The following is a 15023-nucleotide window of genomic DNA, read 5'->3' as shown; positions in this document are numbered from 1 at the left end:
AAAAATGATTGTATAACGTCTACATGTGTATCTGAATAAATACTGAAGGAACTGACTTTAGGACCCAGAGGAACAGCTCATATACTCCATATAGAGCTATAAGGCCATCTAGAGTCATGAAATATCATGTTATATTATTATTTAGGTTGGCAGAGACACCCAATGTAAGATATTTAGAGCTGAATTAAGTTATTTTGTTGTGTATTTAAAAAGTTATTTTGAATTTAAGTTGAAAGAATGTGAGGAATGTGCTAAAATTACTATTTATTTATTTATTTATTTATTGATCAAATGGCGTAATTTAAAGGTAAATGAAAAAAAAAAATGTAAATCAAAAAAAAAAATTTGCATTAGAAAAAATATTATCAAAATGAAATTAAGCATAATTTTAGGGCTTTCCCGCGAGGGAAAGATGTGTCACAAAGTGCGAGGGAAGGATAGGCATTATTAAGATATTTTGAGAAGATTTTAGCTGATGTTTAGCATCTAATGCGATGACATTATTAGATGTACTCCAATGGGACAGACTAAGGTCGGTGTGACAGAGGATTGCTGTGTGTTTTTCAGGTCCGACAAAGACCTGGTGAATCAGGAACGATCCCTGGCGATCCAAAGAGAAGCTGGATTCAGATCGCTAAAGAAACGAGAGGTGAGCACAGGCAAAACACAGAGAAACTTGTGTTTGTTTCCGGTACCCAGTAGTGTTGAGATGTCTCTCTTAGGTCCAGGATGAGTTCTGACTCTTTCTGTTTTATGTATCAAACAATAAGCAGACATGAGGGACAGAACAGATAGGACATCTACAGGAATGACATTTCATCAAATATATGTAAAGTTTCACAAACAAAATAAGAAAAAAAAAACATGATAAACACATACATTATGCATCAGTGACATTTCATCAAAAATATCATCATGATATTTCAAGAATCTGTCACTTTTCTTGTTTTTAATCAATCTGAGAGATTTGAGAAATGCATCAATTTCAATTAAGAAATGTGGAAAATTAAGCTGCAAGTTAGAGGAATTTTGCTTAAAATAAAAAAACCTAACTATGTAATTCATCAATTCAGTATTAGCTGCACCTTTATAGTAACCGATTAAATATTTTAATTGAAAGGATCTGGAAGGATCAAGGTGCTTACCTATATGAATATATAAACTACTGGAAAAATAAATGGATCATTGTTTCATCCTTATTCCCACAAAATGAGCAAGAACTGTCAACATCCATATATTTTGCCACAGTATCATTCACTGGACACTGCAAAAAATGCTTTTCTAAATCTAAATCTATTTTTGTCTTTGAAGAAGTCCAAATATCTCAAAATTCTCAAAATCAAGATGCATTTACTAGATGAGTAAAATGCCATAAGATATTATATCTTGTTTTTTGGCGAAATAAATCAAAATTAAGTGAGTTGATGCTTAAAACAAGCAAAATTATCTGTCCATGGGGTCAGAAAAATAATCTCGTTTCTGTTTGAGTTAAGATTATTTTTCTGACAACATTGGCAGATAATTTTGCTTTTTTAAGCAATAACTCACTTCATAATATAAGACATTATATTTTACTACTTCTTTTTACGACTTTAGGAAATGCATCTTGATTTAAGAATTTTTAGATATTTGGACTGGAAACAAGACAAAAATACGGAAGAGGATTAGGGCCAAGCAATAATAAAAAATAAAACCATCTCGAGATTAAACTCGTTAAATTTCAAGAAAAAAAAGTCGAAATACAATCTTGAGAATAAACTCATTAAATATCAAGAATAAAGTCGTTGTGTTTCGAGAAAAGTTTTTTTCTCAAAACACAACGACTTTATTCTCGAAATTTAACGAGTTTATTCTTGAAACACAATGACTTTATTCTATATTTAATGAGTTTATTCTCACGATTATTTCGACTTTTTTCTCGAAATTTAACGAGTTTATTCTTGAAACACAATGACTTTATTCTCTATTTAATGCGTTTATTCTCACGATTATTTAGACTTTTTTTCTCGAAATTTAACGAGTTTATTCTCAAGATTGTATTTTGACTTTTTTCTCGAAATTTAACGGGTTTTTTTGTCGAAACACAACGACTTTATTCTCGATATTTAATGAGTTTATTCTCAAGATTGTATTTCAACTTTTTTTCTCGAAATTTAACAAGTTTAATTTCGCATTATAATGACTTTAATCTCGAGATGGTTTTATTATTTTATTATTGCTTGGCCCTGATCCCCTTCCGTACAAAAACACTGAGAAAGAAGGGCATTTTTTGCAGTGGGTATATTTTAGTGTTGACTCTTTCCTGAGACCGTGTCCGTCAGTGGATTTGACATCATCACTGTGAACGATCAGGTTGTAGGAGCCGGTCGTAAAAAGAAAGCGCGTATGGCAGGGACTCGCTCTGATTTCTTGAGCCGGGCCTGTAGCACGGAGCTCGACTCTGACGAAGATGAAGATGATGAGTACGAGTACACACCCGTGCTCTCTCGAACACGACCTCTCCCAGAATGCCCCAGTTCTCCTGACACCGACCCGGCCGGCCACAGCGACTCCGAGATGGTAAACCCAGAGCGAGTGTGGAGCTTTGCACACTGATCCAAACACACATCATGCGGAAGGAAGAGTTTAACCAGAACTTTTAATACTGGAGTTAAATTGCCTTCATGTCGTTCCAAACCCATACGACTTCCATTCTGACCAAATTAATAGTTAATAAAATAAATGTTAAACTTTATGCTATCTTAAAAGTTCCAAATGTAGTTTCGCAGTTCTCCTGCAACAGGTTTACACGACCAGTCAAAAGTTTTGATTCGGTAAGATTTTTTTGATTTTTAAAAGAAGTCTCTTCTGCTCACCAAGGCTGCATTTATTTGATTAAAAATACCAACAAAAAAAAGTAATATTGCTAAATATAATTATAATGTAAATCAGCTGTTTTCTATGTGAATATACAGTAAAGTGTAATTTATTCCTGTGAATGTTCAGCATCATTACTCCAGTCTTCAGTGTCACATGATCCTTCAGAAATCACTCTAATATGATGATTTGATGCTCAAGAAACATTAGTTATGATTATCAATATACATTGCAGAATCACCTCTTTTCTCACAGTGTCTGAAACGGTTCATTTAAAGATTCAGTCTCTCTAAGCCCCTCCTTCCCGAGAGCCTGCTGTGCTCTGATTGGTCGACCACAGTGCGTGTCGGAAACCAATCGGCCATTACCATATCTGAACAGTGTTTGAAGGCAGCCAATGAAAACCATAGGATGGAATTATGCAAATTCGTAACTTCCTGGAATTACCAACGACTCGTTTCAGGCGGTTCAGTGTCACCTCTTTCTTTAAGCTAACCCTAACTCCATTTATCTGCACTCTGATCTTTGAAACAAACTGATTCAAAATATTAATCAAAACTTCAATAATGATCCTAAAACAGGAAGGAAAGAAAAGGAACGTTAAAGGAATTCAGAACGACATGATGGTCAGTAAATGTTGACAGAGTTTAACTCTTTAATGTTGGTTCAGTGTGCAAAACCTCTTGACTGGCCTCAAGCGTTGACCTCTCTCATAATAACCTCATCTCTAGATAGATCTAATCAAATGAAAGACTAATAAACCTGAAACATCAGCCTAAAACAAAACCAGAGCCTTGTTCCTGGAGATCTGATAACTACGGAAGGGGATCAGGGCCAAGCAATAATAAAAAAACAAAAACATCTCGAGATTAAAGTCATTATAATGCAATATTAAAGTAGTTCAGTTTCAAGAAAAAAAGTCGAATACAATTGTGAGAATAAACTTTTGACTTTATTCTTACAATTTAATGAGTTTATTCTCAACATTTTATTTCGACTTTTTTTTTCTCGAAACACGACTTTATTCTCAAAATTTAATGAGTTTGTCAACATTTTATTTAGACTTTTTTCTCAATTTTATTAATTTTTTTCTTAAAACACAACAACTTTATTCTTACAATTTAATGAGTTTATTCTCAACATTTTATTTCGACTTTTTTCTCGAAATTTAATGAATTTTTTTCTCGAAACAACGAATTAAAAATTGAATGAGTTTATTCTCAAAATTTAATGTTTATTCTCAAAATTTAATGAGTTTATTCTCAACATTTTATTTAGACTTTTTTCTTGAAATTGAATGATTTTTTTTCTCGAAACAACGAATTTATACTCAAAATTTAATGAGTTTATTCTCAACATTTTATTTAGACTTTTTTCTCAAAATTGAATGAATTTTTTTCTCGAAACACAACGAATTTATTCTAAAAATGTAATGTTTATTCTCAGAATTTAATGAGTTTATTCTCAACATTTAATGAGTTTATTCCTACAATTTAATGAGTTTATTCTCAACATTTTATTTAGACTTATCTCGAAATTGAAAAAAAAATAATAATTCTCAAAACACGACAAGTTTATTCCTCAAAGTATACGTTTATTCTCAACGTTTTTTTCTCAAAATTTAACGAGTTTAATCTCGCATTATAATGACTTTAATCTCGAGATGTTTTTTTTTTATTATTGCTTGGCCCTAATCCTCTTCCGTAGATAACCATTCAGTCTGGTTTGAAAAAGCATTTATGTACGATTCTGATTCTGCATTCACTTCTTGTCTCAAGTCGTCTCAGAAAGAGCAGAAGAGGATCCAGAAGACCATGTCCTCGGGGGACCTTGGGAAAATGGATTCGCTCCGGAAGTCCATGTCTAACACAGATAGCAGGTCAGAGGAGTTCATTCTACTGTTCATGTCATTAACGAAAACTGTGACCGAAAGTGTTCAATGACGACCTTTTTTCACCATGAATGAGGCGAGATAATGAAGAGACAACATCATTAAACACAAACTGTGATTATGTAATCATGCAATATTTTGACGAAAAAAAAGATGAGTAAAATGTAGTTTTCCTTACGTAAACTGTTTCTCAGGTTTTTCAGGTAGATATAACAGTAGTTAGATACAGATTAGGTATAGAAATTGAATAAAGTAATTAAATGTAAAATACCACTGCATAGCCTTCACTGTATAAAATTAAAGATAGATGAATCCTTATTAAAGTTACAAAAGTTATTCAGTCTTTTTTTTTTGCAGTGAGTCTGCTGTGATTAACATTAAAGTCCCCCTGTAGTCAATAATTTTATCCCTTAAAACTCTTTGATCACTAAAATGACATATTTAAAGTTTTTTCCTTGAAAAAAATTCTTCATGCCTTAAAATATCTTGAATGTAACTCTACACCCTTGCCTCATTTAGTATGCGCGGTTCTATGAATATGCAAATGAGCCCCGCCTCCACTCACTCAGCTCAGAGATCCACTGGTTGATGATCACACGTTGATCTGATTGGTTACAAGGTAGTTTGTGACGTCAGAAACACCAGCGATTTCAAAGCGTGTTTTTGAGACTGTCTTTGGTTCACTGCAGTTTTAAGGAGAAAACACTCAGTAATGCTGTCGACTTATGAATTTACACATGGTTTGTCTTAAAGCATATTATAACACCACATAGACACATAAACAACATTAAAAGCTGGATTTACACCACAGGGAGACTTTAAATTAGTCTGTTGTGGAGCATCACAATAAAGAGTTAGCCGATATTAAGCAGACAATACTAATACACTAATGAGAGTTACATGACATGTAGTTGCAAAGTGACTCATTGTCAACAGAATGTTCGAAAAGGACCATCAAAATAAAGTGTTGCTGTAAATAATTTCAATTAACGGTTTACTTTCATGAATTCATGTTTCTGTTAGTGCATTAAACTGTGATAATTAATCTAAACAATGTTCTCTGTAGGGTCAGAGGCAAAATGCGCTTCTGGAGCAAGAGCAAACATGCGGATAAGAAGATGTCCAGCAGGGGGCACTCAGCCGACTCCGAGCTCAACGACACGAGGAACGGTGTGTGTTTTACACTAATGCTGAACCTGACCCGTCAAGAATCTACAATATCGATCGTTTCAAAGCAGTGATAATAGGAAACCACAGTAACAGAGATCGTTTAGGCTTTACAGCAGCTCTAGAATAAAGTTATTGTCCAGATAAAGTTAGTTTTTGATTTATTCACTTCAAATGCAAAGATCATTAGTTATTAACTTAGGGGCCGCTAACACGACACCGTTCTGGCCGATCAACAGGGTTTGTGATCGAGAACGTAAACCTTGAAACCAGTTCCAAGGTTCAAGATTTGAAACATTTTGTAAAGCGTGATCATCTCCCTGTAAACCTCAAAAACGTGAATCTGTGCGTATTACGTGGTTAGTCTATAGGTATGCGCGTTTGAATATGTGTGTGAGCAGGCGTGTAAGTCTTTCTTTACACACTGACCTCTCCAAATTACTTGTCCGGCATTAAAAATACATAATACAGAATTTTTTTGTCGTTTCGGCGTATCCATGCGAACTGGAATCATTCTGACAACGTTTTATCAGTACAGAAGTGAAGGGAAGAGGTCTTCACAGGGAGAGACTACACTGCAAAAATGCTTTTCTTACTTAGTATTCTTGTCTTGTTTCAAGTCCAAATATCTACAAACTCTGTCTTGTTTTCTGGGGGGGGGGAATCTAAATTAAGTGAGTTTTTGCTTAAAACAAGTAAAATTATCTGCCAATGGGGTCGGAAAAATAATCTTGTTTTGCTAATTTTTTTCTTAACCTATTGCCAGATCATTTCGCTTGTTTTAAGCAAAAACTCACTTAATTTTATCAGAATTTCTCATGTCATTTTACTTCTCTGGTAAATGCATCTTGATTTAAAGGATTAGTTCACTTTAAAAAAAAATGTTGCTGATAATTTACTCACCCCGATGTCATCCAAGATATCCATGTCTCTCTTTCTTCAGTCGAAAAGAAATTAAGGTTTTTGAGGAAAACATTCCAGGATTTTTCTACACAGAATGGACTTCAATGGTAACCAACTATACCAATGTTCAAAGAAGGTTCAAATGTCCGTCTCAATGCAGCTTCAACGTCTCGACACGGTCCCAGTCGAGAAATAAGAGTCTTATCCAGCGAAACGATCAGCCATTTCTAAAAAATAAATAAAAGTATATATATATATATATATATATATATATATATACACTTTTAAACCACAAATGCTCGTCATCTACCATCTCTGAGATGCGCCACGCATTGCGTCATCATGTTGGAAAGAAACATGTTTGTTTTTTTGAAAATGGCTGATCGTTTCACGAGATAAGACTCTTATTTCTCGACTGGGACCGTGTCGAGACTGTGAAGCTGCATTGAGACGGACATTTGAACCTTCTTTGAACATTGGTATAGTTGGTTGCCATTGAAGTCCATTCTGTGTAGAAAAATCCTGGAATGTTTTCCTCAAAAACCTTAATTTCTTTTCGACTGAAGAAAGAAAGACATGGATATCTCGGATGACATCGGGGTGAGTAAATTATCAGCAACATTTTTTGAAAGTGAACTAATCCTTTAAGAATTTTTGGATATTTGGACTGGAAACAAGTCAAAAATACTAAGTAAGAAAAGCATTTTTTTGCAGTGTAGTTGACACTTTTTTTCCTGTGCCTTTTTCTGATACGCTCTCTCTCTCCCAGACTCTCCTGCTGGGAGCCCAGTGCATGCTGGTCTATCTGAGCGCGGGCGGGACAGCAAGGAGAACCGCGAGCCGATGATGGGGATGATGTCGATGAAGAGGAGACGCAGTGTGAAGATCAGCAGTGTGTCTCTGGAAGCGTCCGCTTGGCAGAACGACTCGCTGCACATTCTCACCAGCACCGCCGATTACCGCAGCATGAACGACTTCCTCATGAAGAAGGTGCGCGCCTCACTTCTGTTCACTGACCATTCACGCTAGAATGCTCAAGATGCATTTACTAGAGAAGAAAAATGCTTTTTAAATATTATGTCTTTTGTTTGAAGTGAGTTTTTGCTTAAAACAAGCTCAATGATGTGCCAATGGGGTCGGAAAAATAAACTTAATTCAAATGGAAACGTGATTATTTTTCTGACCCCATTGGCAGATCATTTTGCTTGTTTTAAGCAAAAACTCACTTCATTTAGATTTTTTCCCCAAAAACCAAAACAAAATAATATCTTATAGCATTTTACTCGTCTAGTAAATGCATCTTGATTTAAGAATTTGTTGATATTTTGACTGGAAACAACACAAAAATACTGAGTAAGAACAGCATTTTTTTGCAGTGTGAGTGATTTCTGTTCATTTTCTGTAAAAACATTATTATGCGCTTCACTTCTGCGCCACTCAAACGTTTTTTTATGTCACAACATATAAACAATTTACGCTACAATGTTATTTTGCAACTGTAGAAGTGTCACTCTTATCTAGATTACTTTTACTACACTGCAAAAAAAGCTTTTCTTACTTAGTATTTTTGTATTGTTTCCAGTCAAAATATCTAAAAATTCTTAAATTAAGATGCATTTACTAGACGAGTAAAATGCTATAAGATATTATGTTTTCTTTTATGGGGGAAAATTATCAAAATTTAAGTGAGTTTTTGCTTAAAACAAGAAAAATTATCTGACAATGAGGTCAGAAAAATAATCTTAATTCAAACAGAAACAAGATTATTAAAATTTTTATTACAAAACCAGACATAATGTCTTATGGTATTTTAATACTTTAGTAAATGCATCTTGATTTAAGCATTGTTTTGTTTGTTTGTGGATGTTTGGACTGGAAACAAGACAAAAATACTGAGTACGAAAAGCATTTTTTGCTTTGTGAGTGATTTCTGTTAATTGTTTGTAAAACCATTCTTGTGTAAACTGTTGCTGGTTTTATGTGAAAATTTACGAAATAACAGTTTTATATAATAATTTATGTAAGAATTGATGTGTGTGACTGTATTGAAGTGTCACCATATAATTTTAGAGTAATTCTCAATTTACAGAGAAACTAGTTCTGCCCCGTGTTTAATGAAAGCAGAGCTCTGCAGAACGAATCACAACCCAGAATGTGATTAAAAAGCTTAAAGCATCATAATAATAGCCAAAAGTCCCCCTGTAGTCAATCATTCTATCCCTTAAAACTCATCTTTGATCACTAAAATGACAAATTGAAACAAAAAATTCTTCACATCTTAAAGATCTTGAATGCACTGGTTGACGATCACACGTTGATCTGATTGGTTACAAGGTAGTTTGTGACGTCAGAAACACCAGCGATTTCAAAGCGTGTTTTTGAGCCTGTCTTTGGTTCACTGCAGTTTTAAGGAGGAAATACTCAGCAATGCTGTCGACTTATGAATTTACACATGGTTTGTCTTAAAGCATATTAAAAACACCACATAGACATATAAACAACATTAAAAGCTGGATTTACACCACAGGGGGACTTTAAGCATGTGTTATCTGATGTTTGGTTCTGCAGATCGGCGATCTCGAGGCAGAAGACGGTCAGAAGGATTCGCCAGTGGATGTCGTGTTCAAGAAAGCCCTGAAGGAGTTTCGCCTCAACATCTTCAACTCTTACTCGACTGCTCTCGCTGTGAGTTTCCGAAAGCCTGAAAACTAGAGGTGTCACAATATATCGCAATACAAAAATGCAACAGTATGTGTCCTGGAAGTGTATTGTGGATAATTCACCCAAAGTAAAAATGACTGTGTGAGAAAAATGCAAGTTTTCAGAGTTTTAGTGTCAGTTCTACATTAAACTACTATATATAATGTTGAAATATAATGTAAAATAATGCAATGGGGGAATATTAGTGTGTTCTGATAATGTCTGATGTTACCAGTAAAAAGTGTCCGACATTATTTTAAATATATCTATGTATAATTACATAATTACATGCAACTAACCCTCAACCAAAGCCTAACCCTATAGTAAGTTCTATGTTGTTAATTAATATTACTCAGTACTTAAATGTATAATTACACTTTAACAGTAGCCGCGTTTCCATTACCCTTCAAATTGTAATCGCGAATTGAAAATACGCCCAATGGAAACACGTCAATTTCGCAAAAACTTCCAATTATCGCAAAAAAGTTTTTGTGCTCGCATGAGGGTTTTTTTCAGGCAATTCGAAAAAGAAATATTTCGCAAAACTGCAATGGAAACAGTTTTTGCGCATTTACAGTCACCTGACGTAGACGACGCGGTGTGTTTGGACAGAATACGAGACAGAATTCTTTATTAAATTCATAAAAGACAAAATAATTACAGGAATAATGGATTCTAAACCTCAAATAAATGCCACAATCAAAGACCTCGAAGCAGATCTGAGGGAGAAACACCCAGAAACTCCTCATATGAGCCGCTCACAGTATAATAAGGGTCGTTCCTTACCATTAATGCTTGGAAAACACACATACATCTCCTTAGATTAATAATAATGGCCAGTGCGGTCGCTGGGATATAGTACATAAACCTACCAACGTCCGTTGCCGTGGTTTTTGGAATGATTTTACTTATCGCGACAGGAAAAAATGTAGTTTGTCGCATAACATCGGTTAATGGAAACGCCGTCATTTCGCAATAGTTTTTTATTGACATTTAGAAAAAATCGCAAAAGTTTTGTGCAAATCTGTAACGAGCCTACTGACACCTTCAAATAAAGTGTAACCCAAACTTCTTCTCACTCCTGTGTGTGTTCCTCAGATGGACGACGGCAGGAGCATCCGCTATAAAGATCTCCACGCTCTGTTCGAGCAGATCTTGGAGAAGAGCATGCGTCTGGAGCAGAGAGACTGGAGCGAGTCTCCTGTCAAAGTCTGGGTCAACACCTTCAAAGTCTTCCTGGACGAGTTCATGACCGAGCACAAGCCGATGGACGGGACCGTCAGTAAGGTAAACCACGTCTGTGTGTGTTCACGAGGAACATCGTCCTCTAACACTCTTCTGATCATCTGTGTGTGATGTGTTTCAGGCTCCTAAACCTGAGAGGAAGAAGAGGAGGAAGAAGGAATCAGACACTGTCAGTACATCATTAATCTTGTACATTATGGATTTGTTTTATTTTTTTTAAATAACAATAGTCATATAAAACACTTAAATCTATAAAAAAAAATGGTAACACTTTACAATAAGCTTCGTTAGTTAGCATGAACTAATAATGAACTGCACTTATACAGCATATATTAATCTTTGTTAATGTTAATCTCAACATTTACTAATACATTATTAAAATCTTGTTAGCATTAGTTAATGCACTGTGAACTAACATGAACAAACAATGTTATCAACTAACATTAACAAAGATTAATAAATACTGTATTGCTCATGGTTAGTTCATGTTAGTTAATACATTAGCTAATGTTAACTAATGAACCTTACTGTAAAGTGTTACCCAAAAAATATTAAGCTAACAATTCTGCATCTTGTATCAAAAATAAATCATAAATCTAATATATCAAGTGTCCTTTTCAACAGCTGAGTTGTGTTACGATGGTTCTGTATTGAAGTCAGAGAGTCGTAAAATAAACATAATCTACCATTTGGTTCAGTTAACATACATTTAGCTTTATGTACAGTCAAACCAAAAATTATTCAGACACCAGATATCATTTAAACATTTTTGATATTGTTTCACTAGTGTGATCAGGACACTATAGTTCATTTCTGTAAGTGAGGAGAGCAAAATAAAGTAAACAGTGACATATTATACCCAATAATTCTTCATACAGAGACTACCAGTGACATTTGGGAACAAAAATGATCCAGACACTTTGAGCTGATCATGTTTTGCTGAAGTGTGTTTTCTTTAATTGCTAATGCTCTTTTTACACACAGACTGAACACAATGAAGCATTGCTTGGTCACTGGTTGAGCTAAACTGGTATTATCTAATTGTGTAGTTAAATTTAACAGCTGACAGATATTCAACATAATTCATGTGTGAGACAGTCTAACAGAAGGACGGACAAAACCAGTCAAATATCAACTGAGTTCTGCTCATATTTTATTACCGTTTTATAAACTATAGCGAATAAACTGTGATAATGTGAGAAATATTGAAGATGTCTGAATAAATGTGTGTTTGACTGTATATAAAATTAGAATTTTAATTATATTATCCATTTCCAATAAACCAGTATCACTATCCATAAACAAGACCATTATATCAGTTATAGTGACAAAATTGTAAATCACCTCAAAAAGAAACAGAGAAACTTTGGACCAAAATAATTGAGTATAATTACAACTAAAATATAAATTGTACATAGTTTCTGTTTCCTCTTTACAAAAACAGCGCAATGGAGAAACCACATTATCTTTAAACTTACTAATAAAATCATTTATTATTTTAAAGTGAGTTTCTTTGACTTAATTAGGAATTACATGTTTATTAATACCTGACCACAGATGGATTATGAATATATGAACATCTTCAGCGTTCTGCTGCCCTCTGCAGGTGGAGGAGCACATGGGTCACATCTTCAAGTCCACTCAGTACAGCATCCCGACGTACTGCGAGTTCTGCTCGTCCCTCATCTGGATGATGGACAAAGCGTGCGTCTGCAAACGTGAGTCCTGTGTCATCTCTCGGACATTTCAGTCTGGGAACGTTATTCACTTGTAACATTGGAATTGCTCAAAATGGAGACTCAAGCAAGTGTTTTCATGCCTTCATCTTGTCATCTTGTATATGTGTTCAGGGGGCGGGGTTTATGTAAATTCTAGCTTGGTGATGTCACTAACCCGGGAGGAATGTGGTGTAGTTTCTTGCTTGTTGATCTCAGGCACTGAGTGTCTGCTGGTCTGAGAGTGGCGTAATCAGATTTTTTCCTGTAAATTCGTGCATTTCTCCTGGAGCTGATCAATAATGGCCTCTTTCGTCTCCGTCTCATATTCCTGTTGATCTGAAGGACATCAGATCCGCTCAGTCTGTGTGTAACGTGTGCTTGTCTCTCTGTCGTCTTCAGTCTGCCGCTATGCGTGCCACAAGAAGTGTTGTCTGAGGATGACTACCAAGTGCAGTAAGAAGGTAAGACCAGCTTATATATATATATATATATATACACACTACCAGTCCAGAGCTCGGGATCAGGAAGATTTTTAATGTTTCTAAAAGAGCTCTCTTCTGCTCACCAAGGCTGCATTTATTTGATTGAAAATTCACACAAAAAACTGTAATATTGTGAAATATTATGACAATTTATGACTGTTTTGTATTTTAATATTTTAAAGTGTAATTTATTCCTGTGATCAAAGCTGAATGTTCAGCATCATTACTCCAGTCTTCAGTGTCACATGATCCTTCAGAAATCACTCTAATATGAGGATTTGAGGATCAAGAAACATTTATGATTATTATCAGTGTTGAAAACTGTTTGGTGGATTCTTTGATGAATATAAAGTTCAAAAGAACAGCGTTTATTTGAAATAAAATCTTTTGTAACATTATAAATGTCTTTATTGTAACTTTTGATCAGTTTAACTCATCCTTGATGAATAAAAGTATTGATTTATTTGATTTCTTTCCCCTAAAAATAAATTCTCACTGACCCAAACTTTTGAACGGTAGTGATTTCTATTTCAGATAAATGCTGTTCTTTTCAACATCCTATTCATCAAAGAATCCTGAAATAAAAATGTAAATAACTGTTTTCAACATTGATAATAATCATAAATGTTTCTTGATCATCAAATCCTCATATTAGAGTGATTTCTGAAGGATCATGTGACACTGAAGACTGGAGTAATGATGCTGAACATTCAGCTTTGATCACAGGAATAAATTACACTTTACTATATAATCACATAGAAAACAGTCATTTCACATTGTAATAATATTTCATAATATTTGTAATCAAATAAATGCAGCCTTGGTGAGCAGAAGAGACTTCTTTTAAAAGTAAATGCGCCTCTGAATGTTCTCCTTCTCTGGTTTATATGATAAATGATCTTTCCGTGCCGTCTTCAGTTTGTATGTGACTCATCTCAGTGCCTCAAACTTCATTCCAGTCATATTTTGTTCATGTAATTCATTTCTGTGTGTCTATCTGTGTGTGTGTGTGTGTGTGTGACTCAGTTTGACCCCGAGCTGTCTTCACGGCAGTTTGGCGTAGAGTTGTCTCGTTTAACGAGCGACGAGAGAGCCGTCCCGCTAGTGGTCGAGAAACTCATCAACTACATCGAGATGCACGGGCTTTACACCGAGGGAATCTACCGGAAATCTGGATCCACCAATAAGATCAAAGAGCTCAAGCTGGGTCTGGACACCGGTGAGATTCACGCGAACGCCATCTTATAATCAAATCTACTTGAGAAGAAGCTTTCACTGAGTGTTTGCCTTCATTGCAGATGCGAACAGTGTGAGTTTAGATGACTACAACATCCATGTGATCGCGAGTGTCCTGAAACAGTGGCTGCGTGACCTTCCGAACCCCCTCATGACCTTTGAACTCTACGAGGAGTTCCTCAGGGCTATGGGTACGAGCGCTTTGGGGCCGGATTCACAAAACACTCTTTAGAATAAGATGTTTTCTACTTGTTTAAAGTCACCATGAAATCAAAAGTTATAACTCTTGTTTTTTTTTTTTATACCATATTCCAGTGTTTATTATAAATGATTCATCTGTGCACATTAGGGCTTTAGTCAAATAAAAATTCTAATTTCGAATATTCGTAAAAAAAAAAAAAAAAAACGTGCATTCAAATTAAGGAAATAATATTTTATTTAAGAACAATTGTTTCAAAAGTTAATGCACTTTAAAAAGTGAATGTCATTTTATTTCAATTAACGATGCAGTTCTTGATTTGGTTTATATTTGCGTAAAGCGCCCTCTTATGGGCATAGGAGACAATACAGCACCCTTTTCCTCTAACATTAAGTATTGCCTTAAGAATTCGAATATAATTTGAATATTTAAGAAAGAAATTCAAATTTAGCTTTTCAGACATTTTGATAGTGCACATCATTATTGTGTTAAAGTCATGTTCCAGATTAACTAGCATCTCTTCTCTGATGATGAGGGCGGGGCTATAACCTGTCACTCACATGAGATCAGCCAATAGCAAACCACAACCATCCAATCAATTCCCCACAGACACAATCAAGCCCCGC

General features: G+C 34.9%; 1 protein-coding gene across 3 annotated transcripts in view; it reads left to right on the top strand.

Annotated features, from left to right (window-relative positions):
• Window positions 1-15023, top strand: part of myo9ab (myosin IXAb) — a 99371-nt gene that overhangs the window by 71985 nt on the left and 12363 nt on the right. For all 3 annotated transcript variants that reach the window (XM_081356827.1, XM_081356828.1, XM_081356826.1), the window contains exons 26-36: window positions 568-649; window positions 4635-4735; window positions 5814-5917; window positions 7587-7807; window positions 9386-9502; window positions 10616-10804; window positions 10884-10931; window positions 12369-12480; window positions 12880-12941; window positions 13989-14181; window positions 14261-14389. In XM_081356827.1, coding sequence (XP_081212953.1) covers window positions 568-649; window positions 4635-4735; window positions 5814-5917; window positions 7587-7807; window positions 9386-9502; window positions 10616-10804; window positions 10884-10931; window positions 12369-12480; window positions 12880-12941; window positions 13989-14181; window positions 14261-14389 — 1358 coding nt within the window. The remainder of the gene's footprint in view (window positions 1-567; window positions 650-4634; window positions 4736-5813; window positions 5918-7586; window positions 7808-9385; window positions 9503-10615; window positions 10805-10883; window positions 10932-12368; window positions 12481-12879; window positions 12942-13988; window positions 14182-14260; window positions 14390-15023) is intronic.

The sequence above is a fragment of the Scardinius erythrophthalmus genome, assembly GCF_964197995.2.
Source record: "Scardinius erythrophthalmus genome assembly, chromosome: 24".
NCBI lineage: Eukaryota > Metazoa > Chordata > Actinopteri > Cypriniformes > Leuciscidae > Scardinius > Scardinius erythrophthalmus.
Note: the sequence above shows the minus strand (reverse complement) of the source record. Positions and strands in the feature narration are given on the sequence as shown.